Genomic DNA, 23,381 nt, shown 5'->3' with positions numbered 1-23,381 from the left:
GCCTCACAAAACTTTCAGAAAGTTGTTTGACAGTGTCAACAAGCATATACATAGAGATGATCCTATCAACATTGTGTACTTAGACTTTCAAAAAGCTTTTGATAAAGTACCTCACCAAAGACTCTTCAGAATAAGAGAATTTGTGTTCAGGTGACCGTCTGTAAACAGTCTTTTCATATTTTTTCCAGATTCATATTATATATTGCTTCCCATAGAAATGTAAATCTATTCCTACAAAATACTAAACTTCTACTGAACAGTTTTGTGTACTGTAAGCTGTATCGTATGCGGAAAGTTGAGCCCACAAATCAGCAAACAAGTAGCAGTTACTTAATGTTCATTTCAAAGAGTAGAGTGGTTTATTTGTTTGCAATCATTAAATATTTTCAGTATGTTACCTGCAATGAGAAAGTTTTGAAAGCGCTGGAAAAGCATGTTCTTTGGGCAGGGGTATGTACAGTACCTGACACCAGGTAAGTAGATTCTAGATACAAGTTAAAACAGTCACAGAGCTAGTGTAAGTTGCCACTAGAAAATCGGTTTGTGGCTATTGGTCTTACATGCACTTACTCATCTGTACAACAGAAATAAAAATGGCTTACCAAGAAAGGTTATGTGGGAGGGCAAGAGGACCCAGCAATACTTTCCCATTGAAATCCCTGTTGGCAATCTGGTCCTATGCAGAGTTCTGCTACAAAAGTCAGTTTGTTTCAGTAGGTTTAGCTATGCCAAATTTTTCAGGGGATTGGTTTGTAAGTAATTTATAAATAAACCGCTTCCATAGGAACATAGGAAGCTGCCATACACCGAGTCAGGCTATTAGTTCATCTGGATTAGTATTGTTGACACTGCCTGGCAGCGACTCTTCAGGGTTTCAGGTAGGAAACATACCCAGCCCTATCTGGAGATGCTGAGGACTGTACTTGGGACCTCCTGCATGCCAAAGCAGATGCCCTAACATGAAGCTGCAACCCTTCTCCTTTTCCATACTATTTCACTTAAAGAATTTTATATTTATTCCTCCAGAGATCTCAGCTTGCATGTAGCTGGGTTTTTTAAAACAATATTGCATATTATTTCTTCTTCAATTTAGAAAGCGCTGTGCAGACAATGAGTAGTTGTGCCTGTTCTTCCATTTGGGGGAACAGTTGATTAATTTCTAGAGAGAAGTTGATATTCAAGACAAGCCCCCCCCCATGTCAGCTATTAATTTCAGCTGACCCCACCACGCACCCAGCACGGAGGGGGTGATTTATCGCTGGTGCTTCTTTCATTGCAAGAAGATGCAGGATGTTAGCAAACACCTGCAGTCCCACTGCAGCACTATAGCAGAGCATCCTCTGGAATGGGGTGAAAAGACGCGCAGCAGCTGCTGCCTTCTCTTCCCCCCTCTCCTGTAACTTGAGAGGCTGCGGATATCTGCCAGTAGGTGGCGCCCTCGGCCCAGCCGTAGCCCCGACTATAGGCTATATATATCCTATGATAACAGTGCAGGGGCTCAGCTTTTCCAGCGACTTCTAACCAGGGGAGGGGGTAGGAGAGGGAGGGAAAAGAGAGAGAGAGGAAAAACACTACCCCCGTCTCACGGTGTCCCTCCTGTCGCCATATTCTCCATGCAGATCTCCAGCAGAAGGAACCCCTTCTTAGGGCAGCAAGAAACTTCAACTCCTTCCTGAACACCTATATAATATTTTAAAACAGGCTGCACAGAAGAGATCGTCTTCCAAGGCCAGCTGTCCAAGATGACTAACATATCCTATCACATCTCCAACCTTTTGGAGAAGATGACATCCACCGACAAAGATTTTAGGTAGGACCCGAGGTTTGGTAGCGTTTGGTGCAGATAATATCATGCGTGGGTGCATGTTGTAAAGTCATGTTCTGAGGTTTCGTATGTTGTTGGCTTTTTGGATTGCACACACGTGTGTGTGTTTGCTTGCAAACCTTTTAGAGGGAGGGGGTTGTGGAAGAGGGGGAGGTTTTTAAAAAATACCTACGCCTGAAAAAGGACACCCTTCTAAAGGGGATGATGTGAACTAAGGAGGCTCACTGGCTGTAGTCCGTGCAATATCGCCCCTCCCCCCTATACTATGGGGCCTGTAGTGTGTGCTGTATCTATAGACAGGGCTAATAAGACGGATATGAAACGTACTGCAGGCTTCCAGGGTTGAGAAGGAGAATACTGCCGTCCTAAAATTTCTCACTGGGTAGCTGATGTTATGATAACCTTTTATGTTCCTCTTCCTAGACCGAGGTAGAGATGCACTGCTGCTAGACAGCTGCAGTGGGCCATGGTGGGAGTGGGTGGGGAATCTTCCTAATCAGCTGTTACCATTTGGGAGACGATTGGTCGCCTTCAGTGCATTTTTAAAGAAAAACAAATCTGATCTCTGCAAAGCTGGGGAATAATAGCCAACCAAGCACTGGTGTTTGGAGGAAACCAAACTGAAGTTCAGTTGTAACTGGAAGAAGATGCATTCAAACAGCAGCTGAAAACAGGCTGTAGGTTACGGCTGCATATTTGAAGGAATCAGTATACAGTATGACTAAATAAGAGGAGTGGGTGGGAAATCAGCCACCAAATGTGTAAAAGGATTTGTAGCTCTACCCTCCAGAGTATGGTGCTAATAGAGTTGAACATTCCCCAGAGGGAAGGAAGGAATGAAATCCCTTTGATTTCCATGGAATGTATGGCCTAAATTGGTCTAAATCCAAGCACTAGGATTCTCGTTAGGGTTACCTGTATCTGAGGGATGCAAAAAAATATGTTCTATGCTCAAAATTGTGAGGAGGAATCAGGGTATTGTGTGCTTGATGTGCCAACGGTATTGGGCCTGGTATGGTGTCTCATCACCTTCTAATACCAGCGTGATTTATACTTGAATACTGTACTCATGAATAGAATTTGATTATATTTGGGGGAATGATATTGAAATATGTTTACATTTCAGTGTGGTGATGGCCTGGTGAATAAACATAATTGTTTATACAGTACACTTATTATTTTACTGTGTGTATAATATGTGTTGGAAATAAAGTATTTCTGTAAACACTTACATGGGAGTAAGCTCTATTGAATCCACTGGGGCTGACTTCTGAGACAGCATGCCTCCAGTGGCACTGTGAATTTATTAAAGGCCCTGAACCAGTTTTATTCATTTTTCACAGTGTCTCAATTATATATCTGAGTTGTGTATTTTGAAAGCTTACTATTTTAACCTTATTTCTGGTGGTTACTTATAACTGAGAGTTCAGCTCTTTTGAGATTCCAGTTTTAAGCAGAAGTCCTTTTTTGAAAAAAAAGTCTTCAGAAGGAATACTGTAGTTATTAAATATTTTAGATAAAACCTTAATGGGATAACCAACTCCAAACAAGTTTTTTTTTTAAAGTTGTTATATTCTGATCTTAAATGAATATATTCTGAACAAAGCCCAACTGATTTCAGTGGAACTTGCTTCCGAGTAGGTATGTCTAGGTGGCAGCTTTAAGGCATAAACTTGTGAGGTTCTGTGATTAGTCCATGTGTGATGAGAATGAAGAGTAATGACTTCTACTCTGATGGAACATCCCACTCTGAGGCGTTAGGAGCAGGCCAAGGGCATCACATTGGCACAGCAGTAAGTGTTGTGATCTCATTAATGCCACATGTGGAGTCACTATACTCAGGTGAGATGTGGGCCTAGGTATACCTATAAGGTTTGCAGCAACCACAAAAAACAGGTATATTGATGCTGACCTACAGCACAATCCTATCTATGTCTATTCAGAAGTAAATTCTATTGAATTCAGTGGAACGTACTCCCTGGTAAGAGTATATAAGATTTCAGCCTTATATACCTAATTTTTGAAGATCCTACCTGTGTGGCTTGCAGCTAACACAGTGGATAATATCGTGGTTGGTGACTAGTTTCATGATGGTGGTGGTGAGGCAGCTGCAGGACTAATGTTAGAGCAATAGGCCAAATGTATTTATGTTTCCGGGACGCAGGTGGCGCTGTGGGTTAAAGCCTCAGCGCCTAGGACTTGCCGATCGAAAGGTCGGCGGTTCGAGTCCCTGCGGCGGGGTGCGCTCCCGCTGCTCGGTCCCAGCGCCTGCCAACCTAGCAGTTCGAAAGCACCTCCGGGTGCAAGTAGATAAATAGGGACCGTTTACCAGCGGGAAGGTAAACGGCGTTTCCGTGTGCAGCTCTGGCTCGCCAGAGCAGCGATGTCACGCTGGCCACGTGACCCGGAAGTGTCTCCGGACAGCGCTGGCCCCTGGCCTCTTAAGTGAGATGGGCGCACAACCCCAGAGTCTGTCAAGACTGGCCCGTACGGGTAGGGGTACCTTTACCTTTTTTTATTTATGTTTCCACATACTGCATACTTCTTTGGCTCTGTCTGCCCTTTCCAGGAACTATGTGTAGGAAGAGCTCCTCTTATTTTCTCTTCTCTTTCCCCACTTCCCTGTTCATGTTTTTGCAACAGCAACAAAGGGGGAAAGAGCTAGGTAGGAGAGGTTGGTTGGGGCTTTGTATATTTTCATATACAGTACAGTACATTTCAAATAACTCTAGGTTCATAAGGAACCCTTTCATTTCCATTTATTCCACCTCTTCTCCCCAAAGTGGATTTAGACAGTTCTACTTTTCTAGAAAATGAGGTGCTGGAACTGAGCTCCTGTGAGCTCTGGCTGGGGGAAAAAGCCCTGGATATAGATATGGAAGAGAGTAAAAAATGCAGAGAAGGCAATAGAGAGAAGTTTAGATTGTGGCGCAGTCCAGCTGTGAGGAATTCACAAGCCAGGCTTGGCCTATGAATGGTGATAACACCTTACCTGTAACACCACAGGTTTTTACTAACACCTTGTGGGTGCCATTGAAATGGTCAGCTCTTTGGTGTGCCTGGGTCTGCTCCCTGTACGCTACTTGTTCACTTTTATATATGGAGTGTTTGCAAATAATGCCTTTCTGTGAGTTTTCACCCTATCCCCAAATATGTAGAAAATCCTGTCCCAATTCTCAAGGCTAATCCCTCACTGAAAGCTTCGAAGTCCTTCGCATCTGATTTTGCCAAATATTAACAGCTTCACTTGCCCTGTCCAAATTATGTGCTAATGATTCTCAAGCAAAGATAAATGGTCCATTAAGAATGGCTGTTTAGGGCTGGAGATTATGCATCATTGGGAGCTGCACATTGTACATGATCCCGGAGAAATGATGTTTTGCAATAGGTAGTAGTATCTCTAGGGAAGTGCCAATATTAAACACTGAGGTGTGGACCAAGTTTTGTTTATGCGTAGCACTGCCTCTTCCAGCACCCATTGATAAAGTGCTGGCTTTGTGTCTGGCATAGCACTTTGGTATAAGCTAGCACCCGTAGCATTCTGTTAATGAAGAAGAATACGTAACATTCTCTAATTGTAAACCATGTACTTGAGAATAGATGGGAAGATAAATATAACTATTTCAGCTAGTGAAGGCTCTCAGAGCTTCTTCACACTTTTGTGCAACAGATGAAGTATGCCATTGTCCCATTGGTGTTTTGCTGCTGTAAATACTTAAATCATGCACATCTTTCCAGTCATGCAGTATGCGCAGAATTAAGTGTGGTTGAGTTGGAAAGATTGAGGTTTTTTTAAAATAAAAAATGGTTTAAGCTAAGTAAATCCTTTGCTTCCATATGCCTGGTTATCTTTAGTTAAGGGGATTCTGTATATTGATTTAACTAGTAGGCAAGCTATGGATTAGTTACTGTTGGTAAAAGTTTGTTCTTCCTTGCACTCCAGCTCTATGGATTTTAATCTTCCATTCTGCTGTCAACCCTTTTAAAATGGAACTGCTTGCGCCAATCAATACAACGTGTTGCTGATATGTGTGTGTGTGTGTCCCAGGTTTATGGCTACCAATGACCTGATGATGGAACTGCAGAAAGATTCCATAAAGCTGGACGAAGACAGTGAGAAGAAAGTTGTGAAAATGCTTCTAAAATTACTTGAAGACAAAAATGGGGAGGTGCAAAACCTGGCCGTCAAATGGTAAGACCCCTCTACATCAGCTACAGCAGTACTTGGGTTTTTAATGTAAAACTGCTAAGTAATCCATAGGAGGCGTGGACAGGTTTTGCGTAGGCTATGTCGTCTTGTATTTTGCTTTTCACCCTGTATGAAAACTTGCTATTTCACACAATGTAGGTTCAGTTGTGGCTTTGCCTGCTGATCCTGTCCACAGACACAACCCTTCAGGGGATTATGGGTGATCCTACAGCATATGTGTGTGCATATTTGCTTGCAACAGAAAGCTGTACTTTTGTTTGTTTGTTTGTTTGTTTGACTTGCCATCTCCCAGTGTTGCCTTGTGAAAGATGCCCCTGGTATAAGTCAAGGTCCTATGTTTGCTCCCATGAGTACAGTATTTCCTTTATAGCTGTCATCTTCCAAGCCTTGTCTGCAGAAGATTTCTATTGGGAACAACTTCATTTCATGTGTGATACCTCTTATCTCTTTCTTCCTTGCCACCCCCTCACCCTGGCATTGCAGTTTGGGCCCTTTGGTGAGCAAAGTGAAAGAATATCAGGTGGAAACAATTGTTGATACACTGTGTACAAACATGTTATCGGATAAGGAACAACTCCGGGACATCTCCAGTATTGGGCTGAAGACGGTCATTTCTGAGTTGCCTCCTCCATCTACAGGTAAAACGGACAAAACCCAAACCCAAACCCGCCTATTTGAAGTTTTGTAAAATTCTTTTTCCAAATGCTAGAAGCTATTAAACAGAAATGCAATCATGTCCTGAGTGGAAAGGGTTTATTTTACTTTTAAAGCTAGAAATGAAATGGTTGAAAATTACACTGGGACTTAATGCAAATCTCACCACTCTGACTAAAAATTGTCGTAGTCGAAGGGAGATAATCTACATTTGAAGCATTGCCAGATATATTTCCTTGTTCTTTTTCAAACCCCTTAACTCCCCTCTTTTGTTGACCATTCCGGGTCGCCCAACCACTGCCACAGTGTCGTTTCTCCTGGCAGATCAAGAGGAGCAGATGACTGCAAAGGTTGCCAGGTTTCTAGCTGGGGCAATCAGAATAAGGCCCACTATTTGACTGCTGATTCAGGAACCTAAACTGTGTTTTATAGAATTTACTTTTTATTTTGTTCTGTGTATATCACATTGTTTTTTGTTGCTATGGCCGATGGTTGATGCAAATAAACTTTCATTCATTCACTCACCCCTTAATTCTGGTTTTCTCCCCACCCTAATAGGTTCCACTATGACAGCCAACGTATGCAAAAAAATCACAGCCCAGCTTACTGGAGCCATTGGAAAGCAAGAAGATGTCTCTGTGCAGCTTGAAGCTCTTGACATCTTGTCAGATATTTTGAGCAGGTATAAATAAAACATTTCAAACAGTTGTGTAGTAGGTTGCATCTGCAGCAGCTTTCTAGAGATGAAGAGCACAGAAGCATTATGATGCTTTGCAAAGTGTGTTATTTCCCTGGCACCAAGCGAATGACACATTAGAGAAAAATCAATTCAGGCAGTATTCATAACTTGGTTTTAATGAACGTGTTCTTAAAAACTGTGTTGATAGGAAAATATGTGAATTCTGTTCCTCATTTTGTTGTAGAAAGGTGTAGAGAAGTGCCAGCAAGTTGTTTCTTCGTGGCGTTTATGTGGCCGCTATTTGGCGAGGAGTTATGCTGACATGAGTCTCCTGTGTCTCTTGCCCATGGCTGCAGGTTAGGGGGGACTCTGTATTCCTTCCACTCCTCAATCCTGAACTGCCTCCTTCCTCAGCTGACAAGTCCCAGGTTGGCCGTGCGCAAAAGGGCCATCATTGCCCTTGGCCACTTGGTTTTGACTTGCAATGGGAACATCTTTGCAGAGCTTATGGAGCACCTCTTAGCAGAGCTGAAGAGAAACAACTCCACGTCTACCACCAGAACATACATCCAGTGTATTGCTGGAATCAGCAGGCAGGCTGGGCACCGCATAGGTAAGTCTTGTTTTGCGAAGGCTTTGCCACTTGTGGCTGTTGTTACCCAAGTGGATTTCTATGCCTGTATTTCCCCCCTAGCTCTTGGTTTCATTCTTCCAGTGAGGTGGGATTTTTACCTGGGCCTATCTTGAACTCCTGAATTAGTATCTTGGGAATCCAGTTGTACTACCGTAAACATCTTTTCTGGCTGTAGCAACTTTGAGTATGTTACGGTGTAAGCAGGAGCCAAAGGCAGTTTTTATTGCTTGGGTAAGCTAAGAACCTTTTATACTAGGATCAATGGGGCTGGAAGAAGCCCAGGTGTATGGGAGCCCAGCTTTCTGGCCTAAGATTCTAGCAGGCCACTAGCAAAGAATAGGAGTGAATAAAGTGTCAAAGATATATACACAGAACAGATCAATTCAGATGGCTCCAGCAAATGAGCTGGGAAAATGCTCCATATGGATAATTGTAAGCCAAAAAAAAAAAAAACTTTAGCAGGTGATTTAAATTGAGGATGAAGGAGATATTCTCACTGCGGCTGCTACTATTTTCTTGGATTTATGTGGTCCCAGATCTATTGATTTCTAACATGTAAACTGCCATTGTACTGCTGTCACTGGATACGGGCTCCCTTTCATGTTGTAGAGATAGTTATGCATTATGATATGTCTGAAAAACAGATATTTTGGATTTTACATCCAGCACTATCAGGAGCCCTCTGACTACTCTCTAGGCCTGGGAAAATTTATGTTTAATGGTTCACTCCTTCGCTGTCTTCTAGGAGACTATCTGGAAAAGATGATCCCCTTAATCGTTCAGTACTGCAACGTTGAGGATGATGAGCTGAGGGAATATTGCTTCCAGGCCTTTGAGTCTTTTGTGAGAAGGTTTGTGTATGTTTATCATGATCTGGTTTTCTGTGACATGCAAAGTTCAGCATGCAATGTTGCTTTGTGTATTTTTTTTTGGGGGGGGGTGGTGTGGTTGTGAAGGGTCTGCTTTTCAATAAGCTGCTTCCAGAAATATGTGCTGTCTGATCTGATTTTATTCCGGTTAAGGGAAATGTGTCTCAGGAGCCCTCCAGTGATGTTTTCTAGATGGTTGGCTGGCCCCTTTGCATGCCTATGTAATGATTTCCTTATGTTACATAACCACACCTGCTGGAAAGGGACTTACCACTGAATGGAGACCTGTCAAGTGGGACACATCTGGTGGATCTGGAAATTTTGCAGTGAAGAGTCGCAGTTCTAAAATAATTGAAACTTGAGTCATGTTTCTGCAGCTGAAATCCCCAATAGTTTGTTTTCAGGGAAGATTATAACTTCCTTTTCTTCATTGTTCTAAAGGTTAAATAAAATGAAGAAAAGGGCTTACGTCATTTAAAAAAGGCAGGAATAGAGTGAGATTGAATCAGGCATTATGAAACGAGATCTTGTCCTTTGTATAACTGTTAAGGGAAATTTTGACACACTGAACCTCTCCTGTGATCCTGCATAGAGTGGTCCAGTTGTGAAATTGTATCTGGTCCAGATAATGATTTTATGCAAATATCAGTTTCCAGATTGATTTTAGTAGAACCCCGATTGCATACATACTCCTTTGTGCATGTGGATCTGGCCTTTTTGTTGAAATGAATAGGCAACGCTTGAGAGGGTCATGTGTGCATTTGAGACTCATAGTTGCAATCAATCACAATTAATTAAGAAGTATGGTGAAGTTTTTGAAACTGATGTAAGGTGTTTCAAACCTTGGGGGTGCCAGAGACTGTTATTAATTGGTTGTATGGAGAATACTATTTATTGAAAAAAACAAAAAAAATCCTTCCAGTAGCACCTTAAAGACCAACTAAGTTAGTTCTTGGTATGAGCTTTCGTGTGCATGCACACTTCTTCAGATACCAAGAAGTGTGCATGCACACGAAAGCTCATACCAAGAACTAACTTAGTTGGTCTTTAAGGTGCTACTGGAAGGAATTTTTTTGTTTTGACTATGGCAGACCAACACGGCTACCTATCTGTAACTGGAACTATTTATTGAATTAGGTATTTTGTTCCATTTTCATTTGACCTTTTCTTGCTGTTTTCAAAGGTGTCCAAAAGAAATTGGCCCTCACCTTCCTAGTGTGACAGCATTGTGCCTCAAATATATCACTTATGACCCAAACTATAATTATGACAATGAGGAGGAAGATGAAGAAGAAATGATGGAAACTGAAAATGGGGAGGATGAGGAACAAGGTACGGCATGCTTAGAAATCTGATGGTGATATATTCAGAGAAGCCTGGGCTGCCCCATCAGTATCCTGAAGAGTCCTTTCAAACCTCTCTGTCTCTTTCCTGAGCCAACCAGCCCAGAGGCTGGCATGGAGAGACTCATCTTTCCATGGTCAGCAGAACATGAAAACAACGTGTTCATCGCTTTAGAAGTAACTGTAAATTAACTCTCCAAAAACATGTCCAAGTTGAATTTTGGAGCATCTGCAAGATGGGTTTAAATGGATCAACTGAACTGAATTATTTTCATTTTTAAGCAGGAGAGGCAGTGAGGCCTGGCTTAGCTATAAGCAACAGCCACTTGGCTCCTGTTTCTCAGAAAAGTTCTCCAATGCCTACTTTTCCCTGCAGTTGTTTGAATGAGAGGGAGAGATAGCAAGCTTCTTTCCATTGTGTTGACTGAAACTGGTTATTTCTCAACTCTGTTCCTCCATAGCAGGATCCACTGAGAGGCCAGTCTACCCAGCAGCTAGCAGAAGGAAAGAGAGTGATTCCCCTTCTCTTGTTCTTGCTGGGACATGCAACCAACTTGACCTTTTCCCTTTTACATTTCTTTTCTGTACTGAAGTTTGTCCCTCTGTCCTTTTTCCTTGTAATTCTAACTGGACAGAAAACTATATCAAAATCCTATTGTACTGCAGTGTTATGGGAAGATTTGAAGTGATGGTTTATTGTCCCATTGTCCGTCTTGGGTTTCTTTGTTTGAAAAAGAGAAATGGGATGTAGACCCGTTACACCCTAAAGTAGTCAATACCTGCTTTTCCACTTTCCTAATGCTTGGTTTTCCCCTTTTTCTCCTTAGAAAGTGATGATGAGTACAGTGACGATGATGACATTAGCTGGAAAGTTCGCAGGTCTGCGGCGAAGTGCCTTGAGGCTATTGTCAGCACCAGGCATGACCTCCTGCAGGATTTCTACAAAACACTCTCACCGGCTTTAATAAGCAGGTTCAAGGAAAGGGAGGAGAATGTTAAAGCTGACATCTTCTGTGCTTATATATCTTTGTTGAAGCAAACGCTGCCCATTCAGAGTTGGTTGCATGCTGCAGATGAGGCAAGCAAGGAGGATATACCTCTCACCATGCTCCAGAACCAGGTGAGTGAGGGAGCCAGGGGCCTGAAGAGATGACCCTGCCTCACACAGAGTTGGGGAACCTGCGACCCTCCAGATTTTGCTGAACTTTTACTCCCATCATTTCTGACCATTGACCATGCTGGCTGGGGCTGATGGGAGCTGGAAGGCCAAAGATTCCTAATCCTTGGCTTAACAAGGTGTTTTCAAAATGATGAACTTACGTTAGACTCACTGGCTTGGTTCAAATGGAGCTCTGTTGGTTCAAATGGAGATCTATTGCCCTTAAGACAACTGCTCTGATATGATGATCTGGTTCCATAAGTAGATAGACAGCAGCAACAACAGGAAGATGCAGCCTACTATTTTGTGGAGGAGCCCTTCCTCTCTGCAGACGCCTTGGAGCACTGGTTTAGCATGGCGGGGAGGTCATGGCAGCCATAGTCCAGGTGCAGTTTTTATGGGGGGGAGTGACCAGGCACCTCCACAGCAGGCACCTTCATTGGAGCTTGGCTCTGTGTGCTAAGAAGCTGTGTCCTGGCCACAGCTTTGGTCCGGGGTCAGGTCTCACCCGGGAGTGGGGGAGAGCAGGAAAGTTGGTGGCAAGGCTCCAGCCCACCCTCCTTGGCTGTGGCATGCCTTGAGCCTGGCTGAAGCAGCTCCGCTCCTGGGTCAGGTGTGATCCAGGGGTGGAGAGCAGGAAGAGAGTCAGTGGCAGTTTCGCCACCCCTCTCCTCTCCTGAACTGTGATACATGGGCTCTGCCCCCCACCTCCCTTGGGGGTGTACCCCATGCGCCCACCCCAGGCGGTGTGGGCATATGCTCTGCCACTTGAAAGGTAATCCGCAGCTTGATTAATAGTGTGCCAAAACATTCACGTAATTGGGTCTTCTGTCAGCTTATGAAAATGTGGTGTGCTGTGAAAATGAAATAAGAAAATAACTTGTCAGCACCCACTGCATTGTTTTCAAAACAATATGATTTCTCTAGCAGCTGTAGCAATGCGGCTACTATTCTGAAGTGAGCAAAATGTTAGCTGCCATATAAAAGTTGTGTTTCACTTTCTGAATCCATATCTCATCTTGATAGCAATGGGGTCTGGGGCTATTGAGTGCCTGCAGAGATAGGGCATGCACTGATTTGAAATGTACTTGATTGGAATGATCCTACTTTGTGGATCTTGGGGGAACATTCTGGTGGATCTGAAGTTTTAAAAATGGCTCCTGTCCAAAAGTTTGGACACACAGTACACTTGCTGTTGTTGTTTAAAAAACATACCTTTGGAAGAATAGTTCATGTGAAAAACTTTTTATCTGCAAAGAATTGGATCCCCTATGTGTTTGCTTCCTGCCCCCCTCTGAGAAGCTCACCCATGTCCACATAGATGAATATTATGAGGAAACAATCCACGACTATAACCTTTCCTGCATAACAGAAACCATTTGCAAATTGGCTCCCCTTCCCATTCCATACTAAATGATTAATGCCCAGTCTTAGACTTGGATCACTTGCTTCTTTAGCTTCGTGTTGGGTTACTAATGAGTTTCTTTCTAACCTTACAGGTTCCAAACATCGTCAAGGCCTTGCACAAGCAGCTCAAAGAGAAGAGTGTCAAGTCAAGACAGGGGTGCTTCACTCTCCTGACAGAACTGGCTAATGTTCTTCCTGGTTGCCTTGCAGATCACATACCTGCACTAGTACCTGGTAAAACTTGTCAGGAGGGAGGGGACATAGCAGGGCAAAAGGTTTTCAGTATAGAATACTTTTCATTTTCAAATGTGATGCACCTAAACCATATGACAGTGGCTTCTTTTACATGCATAGCTAACCTTCTGCTCCTTCAGAACAAGTCGGTGGATATTTTACTATTGGCTTTGCAGAAGCCAAGAGCTGGTACTATCTAGTCCTTTAAAAATCCATTTGAACTTCATGGATTGGGGGTAGATTACCTTTCTTATCTAAAATTGTCATACACAGTGGAGGCACACATCACTTCAAGCCAAAGTGTTTGCTCAGAGCTGTCACTGGCATAGGCATGGCAGGTGACCAGTTCTGAGGTGAGCTTGTTCCAGCACACCTTTGCTTTAGATAGAATTGGAGTGTGGCGAGAGAGCAGAGTTACCTGCCCTCCAAGGAGCTATATAGTAGGGGAATGACTTCTGTAAGCTGTTATAAGGCACTCAAAGGGATTTGTACATGAAACAAATTGTGCAGAAGGTGCAAATTATTAAAGAATGCAAATTTATCTGTGACTAAATCCCCACCCTGCCAGTTCTCTTTTGTATGAGTTTAATTCTGTCTGAAGCGAACTTTGTATTCTAAAAATAGAACCAAGCTGACTAATACTTTCTCCAAACAGGCATTGTCTTCTCCCTGACTGATAAATCCAGCTCCTCCAACATGAAGATTGATACGCTGTCTTTTCTTCACGTCGTCCTTTGCAACCACTCCCGGGATGTGTTCCACCCACATGTTAAGGCCCTGTTGCCCCCCGTTGTGATTTGCATAGGGGATCCCTTTTACAAGATAACTTCAGAAGCTCTGCTGGTTACGCAGCAGCTGGTGAAAATCATCCGGCCCCTGGATGTGCCTTGTACGTTTGATGCCAAGCCCTATGTGAGAGACCTCTTCTCTGCTACTCTGAAGAGGTTGAAAGCTGCTGACATTGACCAGGAAGTGAAAGAACGGGCCATCTCTTGCATGGGGCAGATTGTTTGCAACCTTGGAGATTACCTAAGCAGTGATCTCCAGCCAACTTTGAAGATTTTCCTGGAGAGGCTGAAAAACGAAATAACCCGACTGACCACAGTCAAAGCACTAACTTTAATTGCTAGCTCCCCACTCAGAATAGACTTGAGGCCCATTCTTGCAGAAGGATTCCCCATTTTGGCTTCCTTCTTGCGAAAGAATCAGCGTGCCTTGAAACTGAGTACCTTGACGGCTCTCGACATCTTGATCAAGAACTACAGCGACAGCCTCAAGCCGGCCATGATTGAATGTGTTCTAGTAGAGCTCCCTGATTTAATCAGTGAGAACGATATGCACATTTCTCAGGTGGCTATCGTGTTCCTTACAACCTTAGCTAAGGTTTATCCCTCGTCCCTGTCCAAGATCAGTGGTACAGTTCTCTCGGGACTCTTTCAGCTTGTTTACTCGCCTCTGATGCAAGGCGGGGCCCTGAAAGCCATTGTGGACTTCTTCCAAGCGTTGGTTGTAACTAAGACAGTCAACATGAGTTATGCAGAACTGATGAAGCAGCTGACTAGCCCTATCTACACTTCGAGCCCTGGCGGGGCATCTGCAAATTTACATAAGCAGGCCTATCACTCTGTTGCAAAGTGCGTGGCAGCCCTTTCTTCCGTGTGCCCCAAAGAAGCACCCGGGGTGGTCAACCAGTTCATTCAGGATGTGAAGAATCCCAAGTCCAGCGCTGCTGTCAAAATGTTGGCCTTCCTTTCACTGGCCGAAATAGGACGCACCACGAACCTCAGCGCTCAGAAAGAGCTCAAAGCCGTGATACTGGATGCGTTCGCTTCGCCCAGTGAAGAGGTAAAATCGGCAGCTTCCTACGCTCTGGGCAACATCAGTGCAGGCAGCCTGAAAGAGTACCTTCCCTTCATGCTCAAAGAGATTGGAGGCCAGCCTAAACGGCAGTACCTGCTGCTCCACTCCTTGAAGGAAGTCATCAGCTCCTCTCCGGGAGAGAGCCTGAAACCCTATGTGGAGGACATTTGGGCCCTGCTCTTCAAGCACTGCGAATGCACCGAGGAAGGGACCCGCAACGTAGTTGCCGAGTGCCTGGGGAAACTGACCGTGGTGAATCCTTCTCAGCTGCTGCCCAGGTTGAAAAAACAGCTGTCATCAGGTAACAACGAGGCCAAGCCCGACTGTAGCACTATTGAGATGCTGTCGGCACTAAGGCCCCCTGTGCCTTTCATGACTTCTGTCATTGAGCCAGTATTGTGGAAGCAAGGGCAGCCCACTTGAGTGAAGCAACCGCCTCAGGTGGTAGAAGCCCCTGAGGTGGTGTCTCCATGGGCAGGCCTTAAAGCTGGAACTAGTGGCAGGGCCTCCCTCTCCAGTAGATAAAAGTGATTTTGGTTGGCGTATTTTAGTTAGAGGGATTTATAGATGGCTTAATCAAAGAGCTCTCTGTGCATAATAACCTTGGACATAAAAACTCAGCTAAAACTCACAAAACTTACTAAAAACTATGCATTTGCATTCATTTTTATACTACTAGTGGATGGCCGCTAGATGCTGCAGCAAATTATAATAATTTGTTGGTTGGCTCTTCTGTATATTGATGCGTGTGTAGCTTCAGAGGAGAAAAAGCAAGAGAGATATTCCAGCTAGGAGAACAAAATGGGAAAAAATGGGTGGGGGAGACTATTCTGGTATTTAGATGACTCTATGAAGAAAAAAAGGGACGCGGGTGGCGCTGTGGGTAAAAGCCTCAGCGCCTAGGGCTTGCCGATCAAAAGGTTGGCGGTTCGAATCCCCGCGGCGGGGTGCGCTCCCATTGTTCGGTCCCAGCGCCTGCCAACCTAGCAGTTCGAAAGCACCCCCGGGTGCAAGTAGATAAATAGGGACCGCTTACTAGCGGGAAGGTAAACGGCGTTTCCGTGTGCGGCTCTGGCTCGCCAGAGCAGCGATGTCACGCTGGCCACGTGACCCAGAAGTGTCTTCGGACAGCGCTGGCCCCTGGCCTCTTGAGTGAGATGGGCGCACAACCCCAGAGTCTGTCAAGACTGGCCCGTACGGGCAGGGGTACCTTTACTTTACCTTTATGAAGAAAAAACTACAGTATTTGTTTTTATTTAAGAGGGGGAAAACCTAAGGTTTTTATTTAAAAGGGCAAACACTTGTTCCCTTCTACATATGTACGTTCCTAATGAAACTATATTCTGTAGGGTATTAACAAAGTAGGTTTTCTTCAGATGTCTTAACATTTGCCTAACAGAGGGGTGTCAAATATAATGGGCAGTTCTGGATTAACCACTAGGCCAAGTCACCTTAAAAATTATCTGTAATTTGGTTTACAAACTTCACAAAACCAGAAGTAGTGTTCTGGTTTGCGAACTTTACCTCAGTCTTTGAATGGGAGTCGAACGGTGGAAAGGCACCGGTGACGGGAAGCCTCATTAGGGAAAGCATGCCTTGGTTTAAGAATGTATTTGGTTTAAGAACAGACTTTAGGAATGGATTAAGTTCGTAAACCGAGGTACCACTGTATATAAAATAAGCATACTGTGGAAGAGGGTTCCAATTTCATTTGGGCTTGCTATTGTTGCAGAATTGTCTGAGTGCAGCTCTGTGGATGACTATCTTTATATAATGGGGGAGCAATGGCTATATTCTCCATTTCAAGGGGCTTCATCTAGGAGGGAAATTTCTGCATTGCAGAAAATGGGTGTAGGCTCTTATCGCCGTGACTAATGCAGAGGGAGAAATTAAGGAGTCATCACAGAGGTGTGGGCTTCCAGAATGAAATTAAACGGAGATTTTCTTTTCTTTAAACCAGTGTTGATGTTTGGGAATAAAGCACTGGAAAGGTTTTTTAAATCCCATTTTAGACAATACAGTATTACTTTGCCATGCTAAATGTTCCCAGTAAAATTCTGCTCATACTGTTAAGCATATTTGTTTGTCACTTTACCCTACCCTTCGTCTGACAGTTTATTTCATTAGACAATTAGATGACCACCCTGCTTAAACTGCAGCTGTCTGCCAAGTGGCTTAAGCAGGGAGATGAATGTAAAGTTAGTTATAGTTTTAGTCCTCCAGCTGGTTCACTTGAGTACCAAAAAAGAGCACTAAAAAAGGTATGTCATGCACACTTAATATTCCTGTTTGCTAGCTTATGTTGGATTTCTCTCTCTCTGAGTCTGTGTGTGTCTGTGTGTCTTTTGGAGTGGCAGAATCTGAATAGCAATCTTAATAAAATGTTGTTATCTGATCTCTATGCTCCTTCTTAAGACGATTCTTTCCTCTGTTTTGATTGCAGGTTCACCATATGCTCGAAGCACAGTAGTAACTGCAATCAAATTCACCATTTCAGATCATCCACAGCCCATTGATCCCCTTCTTAAAGGATGCATAGGTAAATGTTTGTTTCATACAGAAACCTCCCTGGGCGATCAGAATACCAGCTAGGGGAGTTGTTCTTTAACCACAATCAGTAGAACTGCAAGGCTGAATGCATGTTGTAGAAGGCCCCCTCAATATATTAGCCATTATGCTTTAGAGCAGAGAAAGGCATACTGGGATTGAGCTTAAGCCTGGTTCCTCCTTGCCTCCTCCCAGGTTTAATGGGGGACTTGAAGAGCACTGATTATATTGTGGGTAGCACACACATGGTGCCAGAGCACAACTCAAAACAACCCTGATGATAGTAGTGCCCCCCGTCCTTTGGTGCTGGTTATGTCATGGAAATGCTCCCTGTGCAGGAACATGTTTGTTTCTATACATGGCTTGGTTATTTCTACAGAAATCTATCCACAGATAGATTTGGATGGGTGAATTTAGTAGTTTTTTGGAGCCACCTCATAGGTGGAGAATTAAGAGAGAAATTTTTAAAAATCATGGATGGACTCAAAGGTTGTACAAGACGACTTTTGCTCATACAACAGGACCTTGGCTTTCTCTGCACAGCCCTAAAATCTGCTCTGGAGAGTCCCTTAACTCCTGCAGATCAGACTTTTGAGGGCCCACGAGAAGAGAAAGGCAAAGTCCAGTGGTCTAAGCGGAAGCAAGTTCCAGCCATGCACAGATGTTGCTTTGGACAAAACTTCTCATCTGCAGTTCAGTTTATGTGGCGGCTGCTAATTTCAATACTGAATGATCAGGTTTGTCAAAAAGAAATTGCTTGCTGCTATATATTCTGACATTTCTAATACATTTGAGTTCTGTTTCCAGTTTTAATTTTCAGAGAATGAAGGGAAAAGGGAATGGTGTTAATAATAGATGCAGCTAGTCTAGTCACTGCAGGCCTTCTCAACCTTGTGCCCTCCCAATGTTTTTGGATTAGCTGCATGTTGGCTAGGGCTAGTTGTAGTCCAAAATTGTAGTACAAAACATCTGGAGGGCATCAGGGTTAGAAATATAGAAAAGAGGGTTTAAGGTGGCTTGTTTCTACAATGCCGACACCTTGTTTTCACAGTTTCTGTAGGTGTGACTCAGTTGATGGGGTATCCTGACAAGACAGAAGTACTGTTCTTGGGGGACAGGGGGCGGGCTGGTGTGGAGGACTCCCTGATCCTGAATGGGGTAACTGTGCCCTTGAAGGACCAGGTGCACAGCCTGGGAGTCATTTTGGATTCACAGCTGTCCGTGGAGGTGCAGGTCAATTCTGTGTCCAGGCCAGGGCAGCTGTTTACCAGCACCATCTGGTACACAGGCTGAGACCCTACCTGCCCACAGACTGTATTGCCAGAGTGGTGCATGCTCTAGTTATCTTCCGCTTGGACTACTGCAATGTGCTCTACGTGGGGCTACCTTTGAAGGTGACTCGGAAACTGCAATTAATCCAGAATGCGGCGGCTAGACTGGTGACTGGGAGTGGCCGCCGAGACCATATAACACTGGTCCTGAAAGATCTTCATTGGCTCCCAGTACGTTTCCGAGCACAATTCAAAGTGTTGGTGCTGACTTTAAAGCCCTAAACGGCCTGGGTCCTGTATACCTGAAGGAGCGTTTCCACACCCATCATCCAGCCCGGACACTGAGGTCCAGCACCGAAGGCCTTCTGGCGGTTCCCTCGCTGCGAGAAGCCAAGTTACAGGGAACCAGGCAGAGGGCCTTCTCGGTAGTGGTGCCTGCCCTGTGGAATGCCCTCCCAGCAGATGTCAAGGCAATAAACAACTATTTTACTTTTCAAAGACAACTGAAGACGCCCTGTTTAAGGAAGTTTTTACTGTCTGACGCTGTATTGTTGTTAATATTCGGTTGGAAGCCGCCCAGAGAGGCTGGGGAAACCCAGCCAGATGGGCACGGTATAAATAACAAATAATAATTATTATTACTGAGTCTGTCTTTTATGGGGTGAGACTGTTTATTTCATAGTGACGTTCCCATGCTGATCAAAGGTGAACATGCTGGATCTTGTGAGAATATTTTCTTCCACATCTGCAACAAAGTGACCACTTGCTGTTTCCCAGCTTGTTTTGAAGTAAAAGCTGTTTTTTGTACTATTACTATGCAGGTGACTTCTTAAAAACACTTCAGGATCCCGACTTGAATGTTCGACGTGTTGCTTTGGCTATGTTTAATTCTGCTGCTCACAACAAACCTACTCTGATCAGAGACCAGCTCAGCACAGTACTGCCCCACCTGTATAATGAAACCAAGATTAGAAGGGAACTGATACGGGAGGTATGGACCCATGTAGATAATATTATCCATTTCAGTTTCATATTGTGATTTGGCTTTTTCCTATAATTTGTGGATTTATCTGGTTTAACTCCATAGATTCTGTTTGCCTAAAGTCTGCATATATTGCATAAACAGAATAGATAGATTGACATTTGGTTTAGCAATTTCACTGTAAAAAAAGAGGAAAATGTGGCTTGGCTTCTAGTTTCATGGACCCTATAGCATTTTAATGCCCTTACGAGTAGCATGAAGTAGCATATGTTTTTCTGACAACTGAAACAGTTCAAACCCCAGCTTACACACACATTAAAAAATGCTTTGCTGATAATGTCTTTGCTTTAATGTCAAAAGTAATTACCAACATAAATAGGCAATAATCAGGATAAGGATAAATGGGCTTTAAAATTTTGTATAGCAGGGGAGTGCAGACATTTGTGATTATTACTGGTCGGGTGGAAAAGTCTAATAGCACATGTAAACTTTAGCAGACGTTAGATCTGTTCATTTCATCATATATAAATTTTGGCATCCCTTCTAATGATTTATAAAATTCAAGAAATTATGTTCTCCCCATGTAGTACAACTTGTGTTAAGCTTTACAGTGCAATCCTAGGCACTTAAGTTTCAGTGTTAAACTGAACTTTCTTCCTGGTGTTTTTAGGATTGTAGCCTCAGGGCAACTATGTGGTATAGTTCACTGTTCAGGATAGGGACTGTGTCTTTCCTGGGGAATATTTGAGGCAGCAGCAGATATAGAAGAGAGGATTTAAATGTTGTCGACGCTGGTGTCACACAGATATTGCCTACTGGAAAGCTCTTCTCTCTTTGAATGACCAGGTATAATAGCATTTCCCCTTTTTCTTTTTTTAGGTTGAAATGGGGCCATTCAAACACACAGTAGATGATGGCCTTGATGTAAGGAAAGCTGCTTTTGAGTGCATGTACACACTTTTGGAAAGCTGCCTTGACCGACTAGACATTTACGAGTACTTGAATCACGTGGAGGATGGCTTGAAAGATCATTATGACATCAGGGTAACTACCTCCTTTTCATAAGCAGCACAGCTTATTCCATCTGTTACTACTTCACTAAGGGCTGTTTGGAAGTTACTCACCTCCCATGCCATGTAGAGAACAAGGCTGTTTTCTTCCTCCCTGTGCACAAGTGAATGCCTAAACTTGGGTGTTGTTTGAACATGAGCTCTTCTATATATTCCTAAATACTGAAACCCTTTTTAGTGGTTTTGAAATAAGAGATCAGTGTTTGGACATCACTTCTACATAGGAAAGGGAGAGTAGGGAGGAAGTGTTGCCGGCCTGCAACTCACTGCCATTCTTGCGAAGTTTTTAGGAGTAGGGAAACAGCCAAACAATGGAGTTTTGTCATTTGCTTCCCTGGTTTATCATAGAAAAATCCATCATTTTAAAATACAATGGGAACTGAAAAATCCATCATTTTAGAATACAATGGGAACTTTGGTGCAGTGATTCACTTGAGGCTGATGATGGTTGCTTGAACCTGTTGTGTGAAAGTGATCGTAAGTTACTGGAAATTGTAGCACTGAAAATCTTCAGGGGGGAAATAGTTCATGTAGCCTTTTCCTTTTTCTCCCCCATTTTTTTTTTTAGATGCTGACTTTCATTATGCTGGCTCGCCTTTCAACACTCTGTCCTAATGCAGTCCTACAAAGATTAGAACGACTAGTTGAACCCCTGCGAGCAACTTGCTCTACAAAGGTAATACACTAGGAAAGCTCAAGTATTTCATTTCCTTGAGCAGTTTGCTTCCAGGTCTGTTTGATCCCCTGCCCTCCATTCTCAGGCTAGACAAAATACCTACCTTTCATTGCTGTAAGCTAGAGATAGCTAACCTTTGGCCCTCCTGAATACAATTCCTGTATTCCCTGACCTCTAGACCTGCTGGGATTTGGGAGTCCAACATCTGGAGGGTAACCCTGTATGTAAGCCAGTTGTTTTAAACCAGTGTGCTGTGGCACCCTGGGGTCCCTTGAATGATGATCTGGGTGCCACGGGCAACACTGGCCTCTGTCCCCCTTTCCTTCCCTCCCTCAGATGCCCTATCGCATGTCTGCCTTCCAAGGGCTTGCACAGCTGTTTGTTGCAGCAGCCCTGGCTATAAGCTCCGCAGGCAAATGGTGCCTCTGGGAGGCACCTCTTTGGAGTGGGGTGGTGAATTCAGAGACCAGGTGTGACAGTAGCAGCTGCCCAGAAGACACCCTAGGAGTGTTTGAAAAAGGGTGAGGCTGCTAGCTCTGCAAGCAAGTGGTGATGTACGGTAATTGGGCTCCTGGGCCCCACAGTGGTGCTGCAGAAAGAATGCAGTTGGCCAAGGGAGTTGTGGACTCAAAAAGGTTGAAAATCTCTGCTATAAGACATTGTAAGATCTTTGTGTTTTATTCAGTGCTGCTGTTCCTCTCACACAAAGACTTCTGCTTGCTCAATGCAATTTCTCCAGTTACAGGATTGCTAGTCAGTTAGATTTTTATTAGCGTATTTTTGTTCTGCCTGAAGGTCATTTTTAAAATGTCTTATTTTTCTTAGGTAAAAGCTGGCTCTGTAAAACAGGAATTTGAGAAGCAAGATGAACTGAAACGCTCCGCAATGAGGGCAGTAGCTGCCTTATTGACCATCCCTGATGTAGATAAAAGCCCTGTGATGGCAGAATTTTACTCTCAAATCAGAGCAAATCCTGAAATGTCTTCACTTTTTGAAAGCATTCAAAAGGATTCTACTTCATTGTCTGCTGCAGAATTAATGGACTTGAGCTAGAACTCCCAATTTTCTCCTCCTCCTTACACTCCACTATGCTGAGGGTGGACAATCATATTCTAGAGCTGATTTTAGATGCAGATGTCATTTTAAAAATGGCAACTTTCTATATAAACAGGCATGATTTTAGAAACATAAAAATGACAGTAAGGCCTGTTAATATCAATAGGGTAATACCACTTTTAAGGTCACTTATTCTTTAGCTCAAATACACAATCATGTTTTTTTGCCAAAAGTTGTGCATTGACAATTCTATCTCCAATCACTGATGTGGTGGCACTATCATGGAATTTTATAAAACAGTGATGATAAAGGAAGTTATGCTATGCTCAAGCATTAGTCAATGGCTACAAAGATCTCATAATTGCCTCAGTTAGTGACTTTTATGTGTGCTAATTTTACACTGACTTGAGTGACTTTCATAGTAGCAGGTGAACTGAAGTGCTAAACTATGAAAGTAACCCAACTGTCTTCCATGATGGAATGCCTTATGCTTAATATTTGTCTGTTACCACATACCTCTTAAATGCAGCAGCTGGGTATTTACTATCCCCCCCCCATGAGAGCTTGATACCAAAGCATTTATTTTAAAATACAAAAAGTTAGCATGTCACTCCCAAGAACCATTGATCTCTCTGGTATGAAGTATTTAATAATGAAACAGCACCATCTGGTTATAAAAATGCTAATACCAACATACTGCTGTTTAAATCTCACAGTACAGCAGAGAAAATGTTAATTTCGTGCAACCATGGATTATTAAGCTTCACTTATAGGATTTTTTTCCCCCATTTGAGTCAGTCTGAATCACTTAAGTGCTCTATTTATAAAACAGGGTGTCACCTTTTTTTGTTCTACATGAAACACATCCGATGAAAATAAAGATCATAAATGCATCAGCAGTATTA

The 23,381-nt window shown here is 43.4% G+C and overlaps 1 protein-coding gene across 1 annotated transcript; it reads left to right on the top strand.

Moving 5' to 3' along the window:
• The first annotated feature begins 1,495 nt into the window (after positions 1–1,495).
• Positions 1,496–23,375, top strand: LOC309362700 (cullin-associated NEDD8-dissociated protein 1-like). Its single transcript, XM_081898420.1, has 15 exons — positions 1,496–1,810; positions 5,874–6,017; positions 6,519–6,673; positions 7,248–7,371; positions 7,725–7,981; positions 8,748–8,853; positions 10,055–10,203; positions 11,042–11,334; positions 12,873–13,014; positions 13,670–15,175; positions 17,318–17,413; positions 19,514–19,683; positions 20,554–20,718; positions 21,313–21,420; positions 22,246–23,375. Exons 1-15 carry the CDS (start codon positions 1,743–1,745, stop codon positions 22,471–22,473), a joined length of 3,711 nt encoding a protein of 1,236 aa, XP_081754546.1. The 5' UTR covers positions 1,496–1,742; the 3' UTR covers positions 22,474–23,375.
• The last annotated feature ends 6 nt before the right edge of the window (positions 23,376–23,381 follow it).

Source organism: Podarcis melisellensis (genome assembly GCF_964234715.1).
Source record: "Podarcis melisellensis genome assembly, chromosome: 2".
Lineage (NCBI taxonomy): Eukaryota > Metazoa > Chordata > Lepidosauria > Squamata > Lacertidae > Podarcis > Podarcis melisellensis.
Note: the sequence above shows the minus strand (reverse complement) of the source record. Positions and strands in the feature narration are given on the sequence as shown.